At 42.6% G+C, this 13,260-nt stretch overlaps 1 protein-coding gene across 1 annotated transcript in view; it reads left to right on the forward strand.

Annotated features, from left to right (window-relative positions):
* LOC311122187 (geranylgeranyl pyrophosphate synthase) overlaps positions 1-13,260 on the forward strand; it is a 39,533-nt gene that overhangs the window by 9,726 nt on the left and 16,547 nt on the right. Inside the window, exon 3 of the mRNA XM_084196582.1 lies at positions 2,914-2,984. Coding sequence (XP_084052708.1) covers positions 2,914-2,984 — 71 coding nt within the window. The remainder of the gene's footprint in view (positions 1-2,913; positions 2,985-13,260) is intronic.

Below are 13,260 nucleotides of genomic sequence, written 5' to 3' on the forward strand. Positions count from 1 at the left end.
TCCACAAGAACACAGTGCCTCGATCATTCTTAAATGGAAGAAGTTTGGAACCACCAAGACTCTTCCTAGAGCTGGCCGCCCGGCCAAACTGAGCAATCGGGGGAGAAGGGACTTGGTCAGGGAGGTGACCAAGAACCCGATGGTCACCCTGACAGAGCTCTAGAGTTCCTCTGTGGAGATGGGAGAACCTTCCAGAAGGACAACCATCTGTGCAGCACTCCACCAATCACACTTCTTATGGTAGAGTGGCCAGACGGAAGCCACTCCTCAGTAAAAGGCACATGACTGCCTTGGAGTTTGCCAAAAGGCACCTAAAGGACTCAGACCATTGGAAACAAGATTCTCTGGTCTGATGAAACCCAGATTGAACTCTTTGGCCTGAATGCCAAGCGTCACATCTGGAGGAAACCTGGCACCATCCCTACGGTGAAGCGTGGTGGCAGCATCATGCTGTGGGGATGTTTTTCAACGGCAGGGACTGGGAGACTAGTCAGAATCGAGGGAAAGATGAACGGACCAAAGTACTGAGAGATCCTTGATGAAAACCTGCTCCAGAGTGCTCAGGACCTCAGACTGGGGCGAAGGTTCACCTTCCAACAGGACAACGACCTTAAGCACACAGCCAAGACAATGCAGGAGTGGCTTCGGGACATGTCTCTGAATGTCCTTGAGTGGCCCAGCCTGAGCCCGGACTTGAACCCGATCGAACATCTCGAGAGACCTAAAAATAGCTGTGCAGTGACGCTCCCCATCCAACCTGACATAGCTTGAGAGGATCTGCAGAGAAGAATGGGAGAAACTCCCCAAATACAGGTGTGCCAAGCTTGTAGCATCATACCCAAGAAGACTCGAGGCTGTAATTGCTGCCAAAGGTCCTTCAACAAAGTACTGAGTGAAGGATCTGAGTACTTCTGTAAATGTAATATTTCTGTTTTTTTAAATTTTTTAATACATTTGCTAAAATGTCTAAACCTATAGCAATAACAAAGGCAAATTCAAGGAACCTCCAAAGAGGCTGAGAATGTTCATCTCTACATATCATTTACAGGACACTTGGAGATTACTATTCCCAACTACAAAATATAAAAAAAAATGTTTTGTGTTTTAGTAAGAATCTATTGAGGAATTGACAACATTTTGTTTTTATCCAGAAATGCACTCAAAAATTTACTGGGTTCAAAAATCCATGATTTTGTGATTTCGGATCATTCTCCTGTATCATGCTTAATTACAACAGAAAATACACAGATTGAAGAATGAACCGAGCGCATCAAGACTGTACATTTTATTTTAGTACCTTTTACCATTACAAATGTAGACGTATAGGACATAGAAAAGCCGACCCCGGTATAATTTGGGATGCTTTTAAGGCGTACATTAGGGGAATGATAATCTCATACTCCGCAAAAGTTAAATCTGAGTTAGTGATTTATTTATTTCTTAGAAAAAGGCCATAAGTCTTTACAAGGTAAAGAAGAAAATAAAATGTCTGAACTTCAGCAGGAATATGTTATTTTTACTTTTTGAAGAGAGCCAACAACTACAGGTTATAATAAAGAATACTACAAATACAGTAGGGAGAACAAGTATTTGATACACTGCCGATTTTGCAGGTTTTCCTACTTACAAAGCATGTAGCGGTCTGTAATTTGTATCATAGGTACACTTCAACTGTGAGAGACGGAATCTAAAACAAAAATCCAGAAAATCACATTGTATGATTTTTAAGTATTGTATGATTGCATGACATAAGTATTTGATACATCAGAAAAGGAAGACCCAGCCACGACCCATCTTCAATGCTCTTACTGAGGGAAGGAGGTTGTTGGCCAAGATCTCGCGATACATGGCCCCATCCATCCTCCCCTCAATACGGTGCAGTCGTCCTGTCCCCTTTGCAGAAAAGCATCCCCAAATAATGATGTTTCCACCTCCATGCTTCACGGTTGGGATGGTGTTCTTGGGGTTGTACTCATCCTTCTTCTTCCTCCAAACACGGCGAGTGGAGTTCAGACCAAAAAGCTCTATTTTTGTCTCATCAGACCACATGACCTTCTCCCATTCCTCCTCTGGATCATCCAGATGGTCATTGGCAAACTTCAGACGGGCCTGGACATGCGCTGGCTTGAGCAGGGGGAACTTGCGTGCGCTGCAGGATTTTAATCCATGACGGCGTAGTGTGTTACTAATAGTTTTCTTTGAGACTGTGGTCCCAGCTCTCTTCAGGTCATTGACCAGGTCCTGCCACCGTCGTGGTCCTCTGTAGCTCAGCTGGTAGAGCACGGCGCTTGTAACGCCAAGGTAGTGGGTTCGATTCCCGGGACCACCCATACACAAAAAAAAAGTGTCTGCTAAATGGCTTATTATTATTATTATTATTATTATTATTATTATTATTATTATTATTATTATAAACAATGCTGACAAAATGACCCGTTCTATAAACCAGAAGGGTTTTTAATCTTCTAGTAAACCTGGTTTATACTGTAGAGGGCATTTATCATACTCCAGATTCAATGGGATGCTTCTCTGGGTGTGTCCCAAATAGCGCCCTATTCCCTATATAGTGCACTACTTTTGACCAGGTCCATGTTTATATACGTTGTAGTAGTGCACTATATGGGGCATTGAGTGCCATTTGGAATACAATCCTGGTTGTTCAAAGCAGAGAAGTGGGGCCTCATAGGGAAGACAACTTCTTAACTTCCTGTTGGGCTTTTAAACATGTTTGCGTCCCAAAATGGCACCCTACTCCTTATATAGTGCACTACTTTAGACCAGGTGCTCTCTATAGGGAATAAGGTTCCGTTTGGGACACAAACATGGCTCTCACAGTGGTCTTTGTTTGTGTCCATAGCACTCCACACTGTCTGTGTTTTTATTATACAAACGTTTCCTTTTGGACTTTTTCAGGAAAACAAGTCCGGAAAAAACTCTCTCAGGCGTTTAACCACTGGCTCAACGTTCCCGAGGATAAACTTCAGGTAAGGACCACGATGTTTCGATGAGCCCATTTCCCCAAACCTAGGACCTGGTCAAAGGTAGTGCACTAGAAAGGGAATAGTGTGCATCCTTTTAACGTTCAGCTTTATAAATGCTCTGTAAATACAGGTTTGTACGAAAAATCCTGAAAATAGTCATGGAATTACAAAATGTTGCATTCCAGGGCTGGAAAAGTCATGGAAATTAGTTACATTTTGGTTCTTGTAATTCAATTAGGCACACTTTAAAAACATATATAATATCAATCACCTGCGTATGTGTGCCAATGCGAGTGGGCCATTGGTCACGGAGAGAGAGTGACATTGCAGCAGCTGGTAATGATGACCAACAGACTGTAACTAGATACAGTGCATTCGGAAAGTATTCAGACCCCTTTTTCCACATTTTGTTACGTTACAGCCTTATTCTAAAATGGATTAAATAGTTTTTTTCCCTCCTCAATCTACACACAATACCCCCTAATGACAAAGCAAAAACATGTTTTTAGAAATATCACATTTACATCAGTATTCAGACCCTTTACTCAGTACTTTGTTGAAGCACCTTTGGCAGCGATTACAGCCTTGAGTCTTGTAGCCTGGCTAGTTATTTCGCTATCTCAAAACAAATTTGATTTGTTACATGGACTGAATACAACAGGTGTAGACCTTACCGTGAAATGCTTCCTTACGACTCCTTAACCAACGCAGAGTAAAAAATAAAAAATAAACTAAAGGAAATAGTAACACAATAACGAGGCTGTACAATTTTTAGGGCCATCCTCTGACAACTTCCCTTCTTTATACCCTTCTCTTCTCTATACCCCTCTCTTCTCTATACCCCTCTCTTCTCTATACCCTTCTCTTCTCTATACCCTTCTCTTCTCTATACCCTTCTCTTCTCTATACCCTTCCCTATACCCTTCTCTATACCCTTCTCTATACCCCTCTCTTCTCTATACCCCTCCCTCCTCTATACCCTTCTCTATACCCTTCTCTATACCCCTCTCTTCTCTATACCCCTCTCTTCTCTATACCCTTCTCTTCTCTATACCCTTCTCTTCTCTATACCCTTCCCTTCTCTATACCCTTCTCTATACCCTTCTCTATACCCCTCTCTCCTCTATACCCTTCTCTTCTCTATACCCTTCCCTATACCCGTCTCTTCTCTATACCCTTCCCTTCTCTATACCCTTCTCTATACCCTTCCCTTCTCTATACCCGTCCCTTCTCTATACCCTTCTCTATACCCGTCCCTTCTCTATACCCGTCCCTTCTCTATACCCGTCCCTTCTCTATACCCTTCTCTATACCCTTCTCTATACCCTTCCCTTCTCTATACCCCTCTCTTCTCTATACCCGTCTCTTCTCTATACCCGTCTCTTCTATACCCGTCTCTTCTCTATACCCTTCTCTATACCCCTCTCTTCTCTATACCCCTCTCTTCTCTATACCCCTCTCTTCTCTATACCCTTTTCTCCTCTATACCCCTCTCTTCTCTATACCCTTTTCTCCTCTATACCCTTCTCTTCTCTATTCCCCTCCCATATCTATACCCTTCTCTATACCCTTCTCTATACCCCTCCCATATCTATACCCTTCTCTGTACCCTTCTCTATACCCTTCTCTATACCCTTCCCTATACCCTTCTCTTCTCTATTCCCCTCCCATATCTATACCCTTCTCTATACCCTCCTCTATACCCTTCTCTTCTCTATACCCGTCTCTTCTCTATACCCTTCTCTATACCCTTCTCTTCTCTATACCCGTCCCTTCTCTATACCCTTCTCTATACCCTTCTCTTCTCTATACCCTTCTCTATACCCGTCCCTTCTCTATACCCTTCTCTATACCCGTCCCTTCTCTATACCCTTCTCTATACCCCTCTCTTCTCTATACCCTTTTCTCCCCTATACCCTTCTCTTCTCTATTCCCCTCCCATATCTATACCCTTCTCTATACCCTTCTCTATACCCCTCCCATCTCTATACCCTCCTCTATACCCTTCTCTATACCCTTCTCTATACCTGTCTCTTCTCTATACCCGTCCCTTCTCTATACCCTTCTCTATACCCTACCCTATACCCTTCTCTTCTCTATTCCCCTCCCATATCTATACCCTTCTCTATACCCTTCTCTATACCCCTCCCATCTCTATACCCTTCTCTATACCCTTCTCTATACCCTTCTCTATACCCTTCTCTATACCCCTCCCATCTCTATACCCTTCTCTATACTCTTCTCTATACCCTTCTCTTCTCTATACCCTTCTCTTCTCTATACCCTTCTCTATACCCTTCTATTCTCTATACCCTTCTCTATACCCTTCTATTCTCTATACCCTGCTCTTCAACAAATGGGTTGTTGGTAGTTCTGCAGCATCATATAGCAACAAGAACCCAATGATTTTCTGAGGGAACTTTTGATACAATTGTATGCATTATTTAAAGCACTTTCAGATTGTCTTTCATTTTCATAGTCTTGAACAGGGAGTTGAATATCAATGTCTATCTGCTGATATTAGGAATGTGGAGGGATATAAAGATGATCGTAGTGTTTCTGTCTGGAGAGAGAGAGACATGCTTTCCTTAGGCTACTTTAGCCGGGTTTGAGGGGGATGGGGGGTGGAAATCAATTGTAACAGATTTTGGCTCTTAACCCCGTCACATGGTAGTAGGCCACTTACTAAAATCTTCTCTCTGCTTCTCTCCCAAATGTAGTTTTAACGTCGAGAGAGGGGTATAGTATTATGATACAGTGAGGGGGAAAAAAGTATTTGATCCCCTGCTGATTTTGTACGTTTGCCCACTGACAAAGAAATGATCAGTCTATAATTTTAATGGTAGGTTTATTTGAACAGTGAGAGACAGAATGACAACAAAATAATCCAGAAAAACACTTGTCAAAAATGTTATAAATTGATTTGCATTTGAATGAGGGAAATAAGTATTTGACCCCCTCTCAATCAGAAAGATTTCTGGCTCCCAGGTGTCTTTTATACAGGTAACGAACTGAGATTAGGAGCACACTCTTAAAGGGAGTGCTCCTAATCTCAGTTTGTTACCTGTATAAAAGACACCTGTCCACAGAAACAATCAATCAATCAGATTCCAAACTCTCCACCATGGCCAAGACCAAAGAGCTCTCCAAGGATGTCAGGGACAAGACTGTAGACCTACACAAGGCTGGAATGGGCTACAAGACCATCGCCAAGCAGCTTGGTGAGAAGGTGACAACAGTTGGTGCGATTATTCGCAAATGGAAGAAACGCAAAATAACTGTCAATCTCCCTCGGCCTGGGGCTCCATGCAAGATCTCACCTCGTGTAGTTGCAATGATCATGAGAACGGTGAGGAATCAGCCCAGAACTACACGGGAGGATCTTGCCAATGATCTCAAGGCAGCTGGGACCATAGTCACCAAGAAAACAATTGGTAACACACTACGCCGTGAAGGACTGAAATCCTGCAGCGCCCGCAAGGTCCCCCTGCTCAAGAAAGCACATATACAGGGCCGTCTGAAGTTTACCAATGAACATCTGAATGATTCAGAGGAGAACTGGGTGAAAGTGTTGTGGTCAGATGAGACCAAAATCGAGCTCTTTGGCATCAACTCAACTCGCCGTGTTTGGAGGAGGAGGAATGCTGCCTATGACCCCAACAACACCATCCCCACTGTCAAACATGGAGGTGGAAACATTATGCTTTGGGGGTGTTTTTCTGCTAAGGGGACAGGACAACTTCACCGCATCAAAGGGACGATGGACGGGGCCATGTACCGTCAAATCTTGGGTGAGAACTTCCTTCCCTCAGCCAGGGCATTGAAAATGGGTCGTGGACGGGTATTCCAGCATGACAATGACCCAAAACACACGGCCAAGGCAACAAAGGAGTGGCTCAAGAAGAAGCACATTAAGGTCCTGGAGTGGCCTAGCCAGTCTCCAGACCTTAATCCCATAGAAAATCTGTGGAGGGAGCTGAAGGTTCGAGTTGCCAAACGTCAGCCTCGAAACCTTAATGACTTGGAGAAGATCTGCAAAGAGGAGTGGAACAAAATCCCTCCTGAGATGTGTGCAAACCTGGTGGCCAACTACCAGAAACGTCTGACCTCTGTGATTGCCAACAAGGGTTTTGCCACCAAGTACTAAGTCATGTTTTGCAGAGGGGTCAAATACTTATTTCCCTCATTAAAATGCAAATCAATTTCATAACATTTTTGACATGCGTTTTTCTGGATTTTTTTGTTGTTATTCTGTCTCTCACTGTTCAAATAAACCTACCATAAAGATTATAGACTGATAATTTCTTTGTTAGTGGGCAAACGGACAAAATCAGCAGGGGATCAAATACTTTTTTCCCTCACTGTAGATGAGGAGGGTGGGGAGAAAGAGACTACAATTCTAGCCTGCTACACATGATGATAATGCAGTTCTGGTCATTCCTCTGGGACACCTTTTCATTTATAGAAATCCAGTGAGGTTAGGTTTTCAGAATCAAACATTCTGAAATATGCCCTACGGTCCATCACCGTGAAAGCACGTTTTAGTGTTTCATGTGTACTCATTAAGTTCTTAATTCTGTCACTACCTCCTTGTGTATTAAGGATTGCTATTATCCATTGAGGTGGACCATCTGAACTATTCCCCAGGCACTGCCTACATCACAGAACTTCTAGTTAGCCTAGCGGTAGCGCTGTTAGCATAGATTTAGAATACTAGAATGGACATGAACCTTCCAATGATGGGATAAAGGTCAGCCATTTTGGTCAGGGAGTTGGTCAACCATGGTTTGCCAGTGCTGTGATAAGATATTGTGTGATGAAATTGAAGATTTATCTGGACTGTATTTATCTGCACTGTACGATTCCATCAATGTGTCAATTTAACTACCAATATTCCATTCAAACAATGCAGCCAATCCACAGCCGTACACTGGCTGAAATCAGTCGATGATAGGACTTAGACAAATTGTAAATGTAACAAGTACTGATGTTGTATCATATAGCTCTGTGTTTCAAGAAAACAAACATGTAGACTTTTTATTTTTTACCTTTATTTAACCAGGTAAGCCAGTTGAGAACAAGTTCTCATTTACAACTGCGACCTGGCCAAGATAAAGCAAAGCAGTGCGATTAAAAACAACAACACAGAGTTACATATGGGGTAAAACAAAACATAAAGTCAAAAATACCACAGAAAATATATATACAGTGTGTGCAAATGTAGTAAGTTATGGAGGTAAGGCAATAAATAGGTCATAGTGCAAAATAGTTATTTATGGTCTGTTTACATAGAGTTTTAGAGGCTATTTATACAGGACATTTGTATAAAACCGGTATAAACTGTATTTATAATTATATGACAATATTTTATCTTCACAATTCTATTACACAATATCTGATATCACCTTCCTTTTAATTTTCCTGCATAAATAAAATTAGGATTATGACTCTACTGCCATTCATTCCAATAAGATTTCTCTCGACCATTAGGTCGTTATCAATAAAGCATTACAGTAAGGTGCAGAGCGTTCGATTTGCCTTCAACTTTCAGGGGATAATCTAGATGGCTCTATCCAGATACTGTTTGATGTGCTTGCCCTCCTATAGTGGTTATGACCGTAGTCCGACTGACAACTTTACCAGGAGGAGGATTTGCCGAAGTCATGCACTTTCCAAAACCTAATCTCTGATGAAGCTAAATGACACGTTGTTTGCTAAGCTAGCGATCTAGCTACATGCCTCCACGTATCTGAAAATGCATGATCAGTTGATGTTTACTGATCACGAAAAGCGCATGCAGTTACTTGCTGTATAACTCTGAAGGGCTAAATGTGGGTAATTTATTTTGCATGGAATAATCTGAAATCTGTAGTTCTGACTATGCTCTTTAAGGAGGTGATGATATTACAACCAAATAGTTGACATTTTATTTAACAATCCCTAGAAAACGGCACCTAGTTGTCAATGGTTTTAGCAGAGCTGGGGTCTCTAACTACAATATGCTACACAGTATGCTACACAGTATGCTAACTACAATATGCTACACAGTATGCTAACTACAGTATGCTACACAGTATGCTAACTACAGTATGCTACACAGTATGCTAACTACAGTATGCTACACAGTATGCTAACTACAATATGCTACACAGTATGCTACACAGTATGCTAACTACAATATGCTACACAGTATGCTAACTACAGTATGCTACACAGTATGCTAACTACAGTATGCTACACAGTATGCTAACTACAATATGCTACACAGTATGCTAACTACAATATGCTACACAGTATGCTACACAGTATGCTAACTACAATATGCTACACAGTATGCTAACTACAATATGCTACACAGTATGCTAACTACAATATGCTACACAGTATGCTAACTACAGTATGCTACACAGTATGCTAACTACAGTATGCTACACAGTATGCTAACTACAGTATGCTACACAGTATGCTAACTACAGTATGCTACACAGTATGCTAACTACAGTATGCTACACAGTATGCTAACTACAATATGCTACACAGTATGCTACACAGTATGCTAACTACAATATGCTACACAGTATGCTAACTACAATATGCTACACAGTATGCTACACAGTATGCTAACTACAATATGCTACACAGTATGCTAACTACAATATGCTACACAGTATGCTAACTACAATATGCTACACAGTATGCTACACAGTATGCTAACTACAATATGCTACCTACAATATGCTACACAGTATGCTAACTACAATATGCTACACAGTATGCTAACTACAATATGCTACACAGTATGCTAGCTACAATATGCTACACAGTATGCTAGCTACAATATGCTACACAGTATGCTAACTACAGTATGCTACACAGTATGCTACACAGTATGCTACACAGTATGCTAACTACAGTATGCTAACTACAGTATGCTAGCTGCACAGTATGCTAGCTGCACAGTATGCTAGCTGCACAGTATGCTAGCTACACAGTATGCTAGCTACACTGTGCTACTGTGCTGAGGCTGTCAGATCATGTTAGCTCTGTTCTACAGGTCTTTGTGTGCTGAATGTTTTATGAGTCTTCTCTGGAGAGAGGAAGTCTCGCTATCCCCTCACGGGTAGTACAACAAAGAAAGGGGGATACCTAGTCCCCTTTATGAAGAGAAGTACTCCTAGGGAAAGGGAAAGGGGGATACCTAGTCCCCTTTATGAAGATAAGTACTCCTAGGGAAATGGAAAGGGGGATACCTAGTCCCCTTTATGAAGAGAAGTACTCCTAGGGAAAGGGGGATACCTAGTCCCCTTTATGAAGAGAAGTACTCCTAGGGAAAGGGAAAGGGGGATACCTAGTCCCCTTTATGAAGAGAAGTACTCCTAGGGAAAGGGAAAGGGGGATACCTAGTCCCCTTTATGAAGAGAAGTACTCCTAGGGAAAGGGGGATACCTAGTCCCCTTTATGAAGAGAAGTACTCCTAGGGAAAGGGAAAGGGGGATACCTAGTCCCCTTTATGAAGAGAAGTACTCCTAGGGAAAGGGAAAGGGGGATACCTAGTCCCCTTTATGGAGAGAAGTACTCCTAGGGAAAGGGAAAGGGGGAAACCTAGTCCCCTTTATGAAGAGAAGTACTCCTAGGGAAAGGGAAAGGGGGATACCTAGTCCCCTTTATGAAGAGAAGTACTCCTAGGGAAAGGGAAAGGGGGATACCTAGTCCCCTTTATGAAGAGAAGTACTCCTAGGGAAAGGGAAAGGGGGATACCTAGTCCCCTTTATGAAGAGAAGTACTCCTAGGGAAAGGGAAAGGGGGAAACCTAGTCCCCTTTATGAAGAGAAGTACTCCTAGGGAAAGGGAAAGGGGGATACCTAGTCAGTTGTACAACTGAATGCATTCAACTGAAATGTGTCTTCCGCATTTAACCCAACCCATCTGAATCAGAGAGTTGCCTTAATCGACATCCACGTCATCGGCGGCCCGGGCAACAGTGGGTTAACTGCCTTGCTCAGGGGCAGAACGACAGATTTTTACCTTGTCAGCTCGGGGATTCAATCCAGCAACCTTTCGGTTACTGGCCCAACGCTCCTTCCCGCCAGGCTACCTGCCGCCGTACAACTCCTATCCCCTCACAGGCAGTGCGACCTCCACCTGACCTGACACCCTAGACCCACTTCAATTTGCATACCGCCCCCGATAGATCCACAGACGATGCAATCGCCATCGCGCTGCACACTGCCGGATCCCATCTGGATAGTCATTAAAACTTGTTTTTCAACCACTCCACAAATGTCTTGTTAACAAACTATAGATTTGGCAAGTCGGTTAGGACATCTACTTTGTGCATGACACAAGTAATTTTTCCAACAATTGTTTACAGAGTGATTATTTCACTTATAATTCACTGTATCACAATTCCAGTGGGTGAGAAGTTTACATACAGTGAGGGGAAAAAAGTATTTGATCCCCTGCTGATTTTGTACGTTTGCCCACTGACAAAGAAATGATCAGTCTATAATTTTAATGGTAGGTTTATTTGAAAAGTGAGAGACAGAATAACAACAAAAAATCCAGAAAAACGCATGTCAAAAATGTTATAAATTGATTTGCATTTTAATGAGGGAAATAAGTATTTGACCCCTCTGCAAAACATGACTTAGTACTTGGTGGCAAAACACTTGTTGGCAATCACAGAGGTCAGACGTTTCTTGTAGTTGGCCACCAGGTTTGCACACATCTCAGGAGGGATTTTGTGACACTCCTCTTTGCAGATCTTCTCCAAGTCATTAAGGTTTCGAGGCTGACGTTTGGCAACTCGAACCTTCAGCTCCCTCCACAGATTTTCTATGGGATTAAGGTCTGGAGATTGGCTAGGCCACTCCAGGACCTTAATGTGCTTCTTCTTGAGCCACTCCTTTGTTGCCTTGGTCGTGTGTTTTGGGTCATTGTCATGCTGTAATACCCATCCACGACCCATTTTCAATGCCCTGGCTGAGGGAAGGAGGTTCTCACCCAAGATTTGACGGTACATGGCCCTGTCCATCGTCCCTTTGATGCGGTAAAGTTGTCCTGTCCCCTTAGCAGAAAAACACCCCCAAAGCATAATGTTTCCACCTCCATGTTTGACGGTGGGGATGGTGTTCTTCGGGTCATAGGCAGCATTCCTCCTCCTCCAAACACAGCGAGTTGAGTTGATGCCAAAGAGCTCGATTTTGGTTTCATCTGACCACAACACTTTCACCCAGTTCTCCTCTGAATCATTCAGATGTTCATTGGCCAACTTCAGACGGGCATGTATATGTGCTTTCTTGAGCAGGGGGACCTTGCGGACGCTGCAGGATTTCAGTCCTTCACGGCGTAGTGTGTTACCAATTGTTTTCTTGGTGACTATGGTCCCAGCTGCCTTGAGATCATTGACAAGATCCTCCCGTGTAGTTCTGGGCTGATTCCTCACCGTCATGATCATTGCAACTCCACGAGGTGAGATCTTGCATGGAGCCCCAGGCCGAGGGAGATTGACAGTTATTTTGTGTTTCTTCCATTTGCGAATAATCGCACCAACTGTTGTCACCTTCTCACCAAGCTGCTTGGCGATGGTCTTGTAGCCCATTCCAGCCTTGTGTAGGTCTACAATCTTGTCCCTGACATCCTTGGAGAGCTCTTTGGTCTTGGCCATGGTGGAGAGTTTGGAATCTGATTTGATTGATTGCTTCTGTGGACAGGTGTCTTTTATACAGGTAACAAACTGAGATTAGGAGCACTCTCTTTAAGAGTGTGCTCTTAATCTCAGCTCATTACCTGTATAAAAGACACCTGGGAGCCAGAAATCTTTCTGATTGAGAGGGGGTCAAATACTTATTTCCCTCATTAAAATGCAAATCATTTCATAACATTTTTGACATAAGTTTTTTAGGATTTTTTTGTTGTTATTCTGTCTCTCACTGTTCAAATACACCTACCATTAAAATTATAGACTGATCATTTCTTTGTCAGTGGGTAAACGTACAAAATCAGCAGGGGATCAAATACTTGTTTCCCTCACTGTACACTAAGTTGACTGTGCCTTTAAACAGCTCGGAAAATTCCAGAAAATTATATCATGGCTTTAGAAGCTTCTGATAGGCTAATTGACATCATTTGAGTCAATTGGAGGTGTACCTGTGGATGTATTTCAAGGGCTACCTTCAAACTCAGTGCCTCTTTGCTTGACATCATGGGAAAATCTAAAGAAATCAGCCAAGACCTCAGAAAAAAATTGTAGACCTCCACAAGTCTGGTTCATCCTTGG

The sequence above is a fragment of the Coregonus lavaretus genome (genome assembly GCF_964263955.1).
Source record: "Coregonus lavaretus genome assembly, contig: HAP1_SCAFFOLD_879, whole genome shotgun sequence".
Lineage (NCBI taxonomy): Eukaryota > Metazoa > Chordata > Actinopteri > Salmoniformes > Salmonidae > Coregonus > Coregonus lavaretus.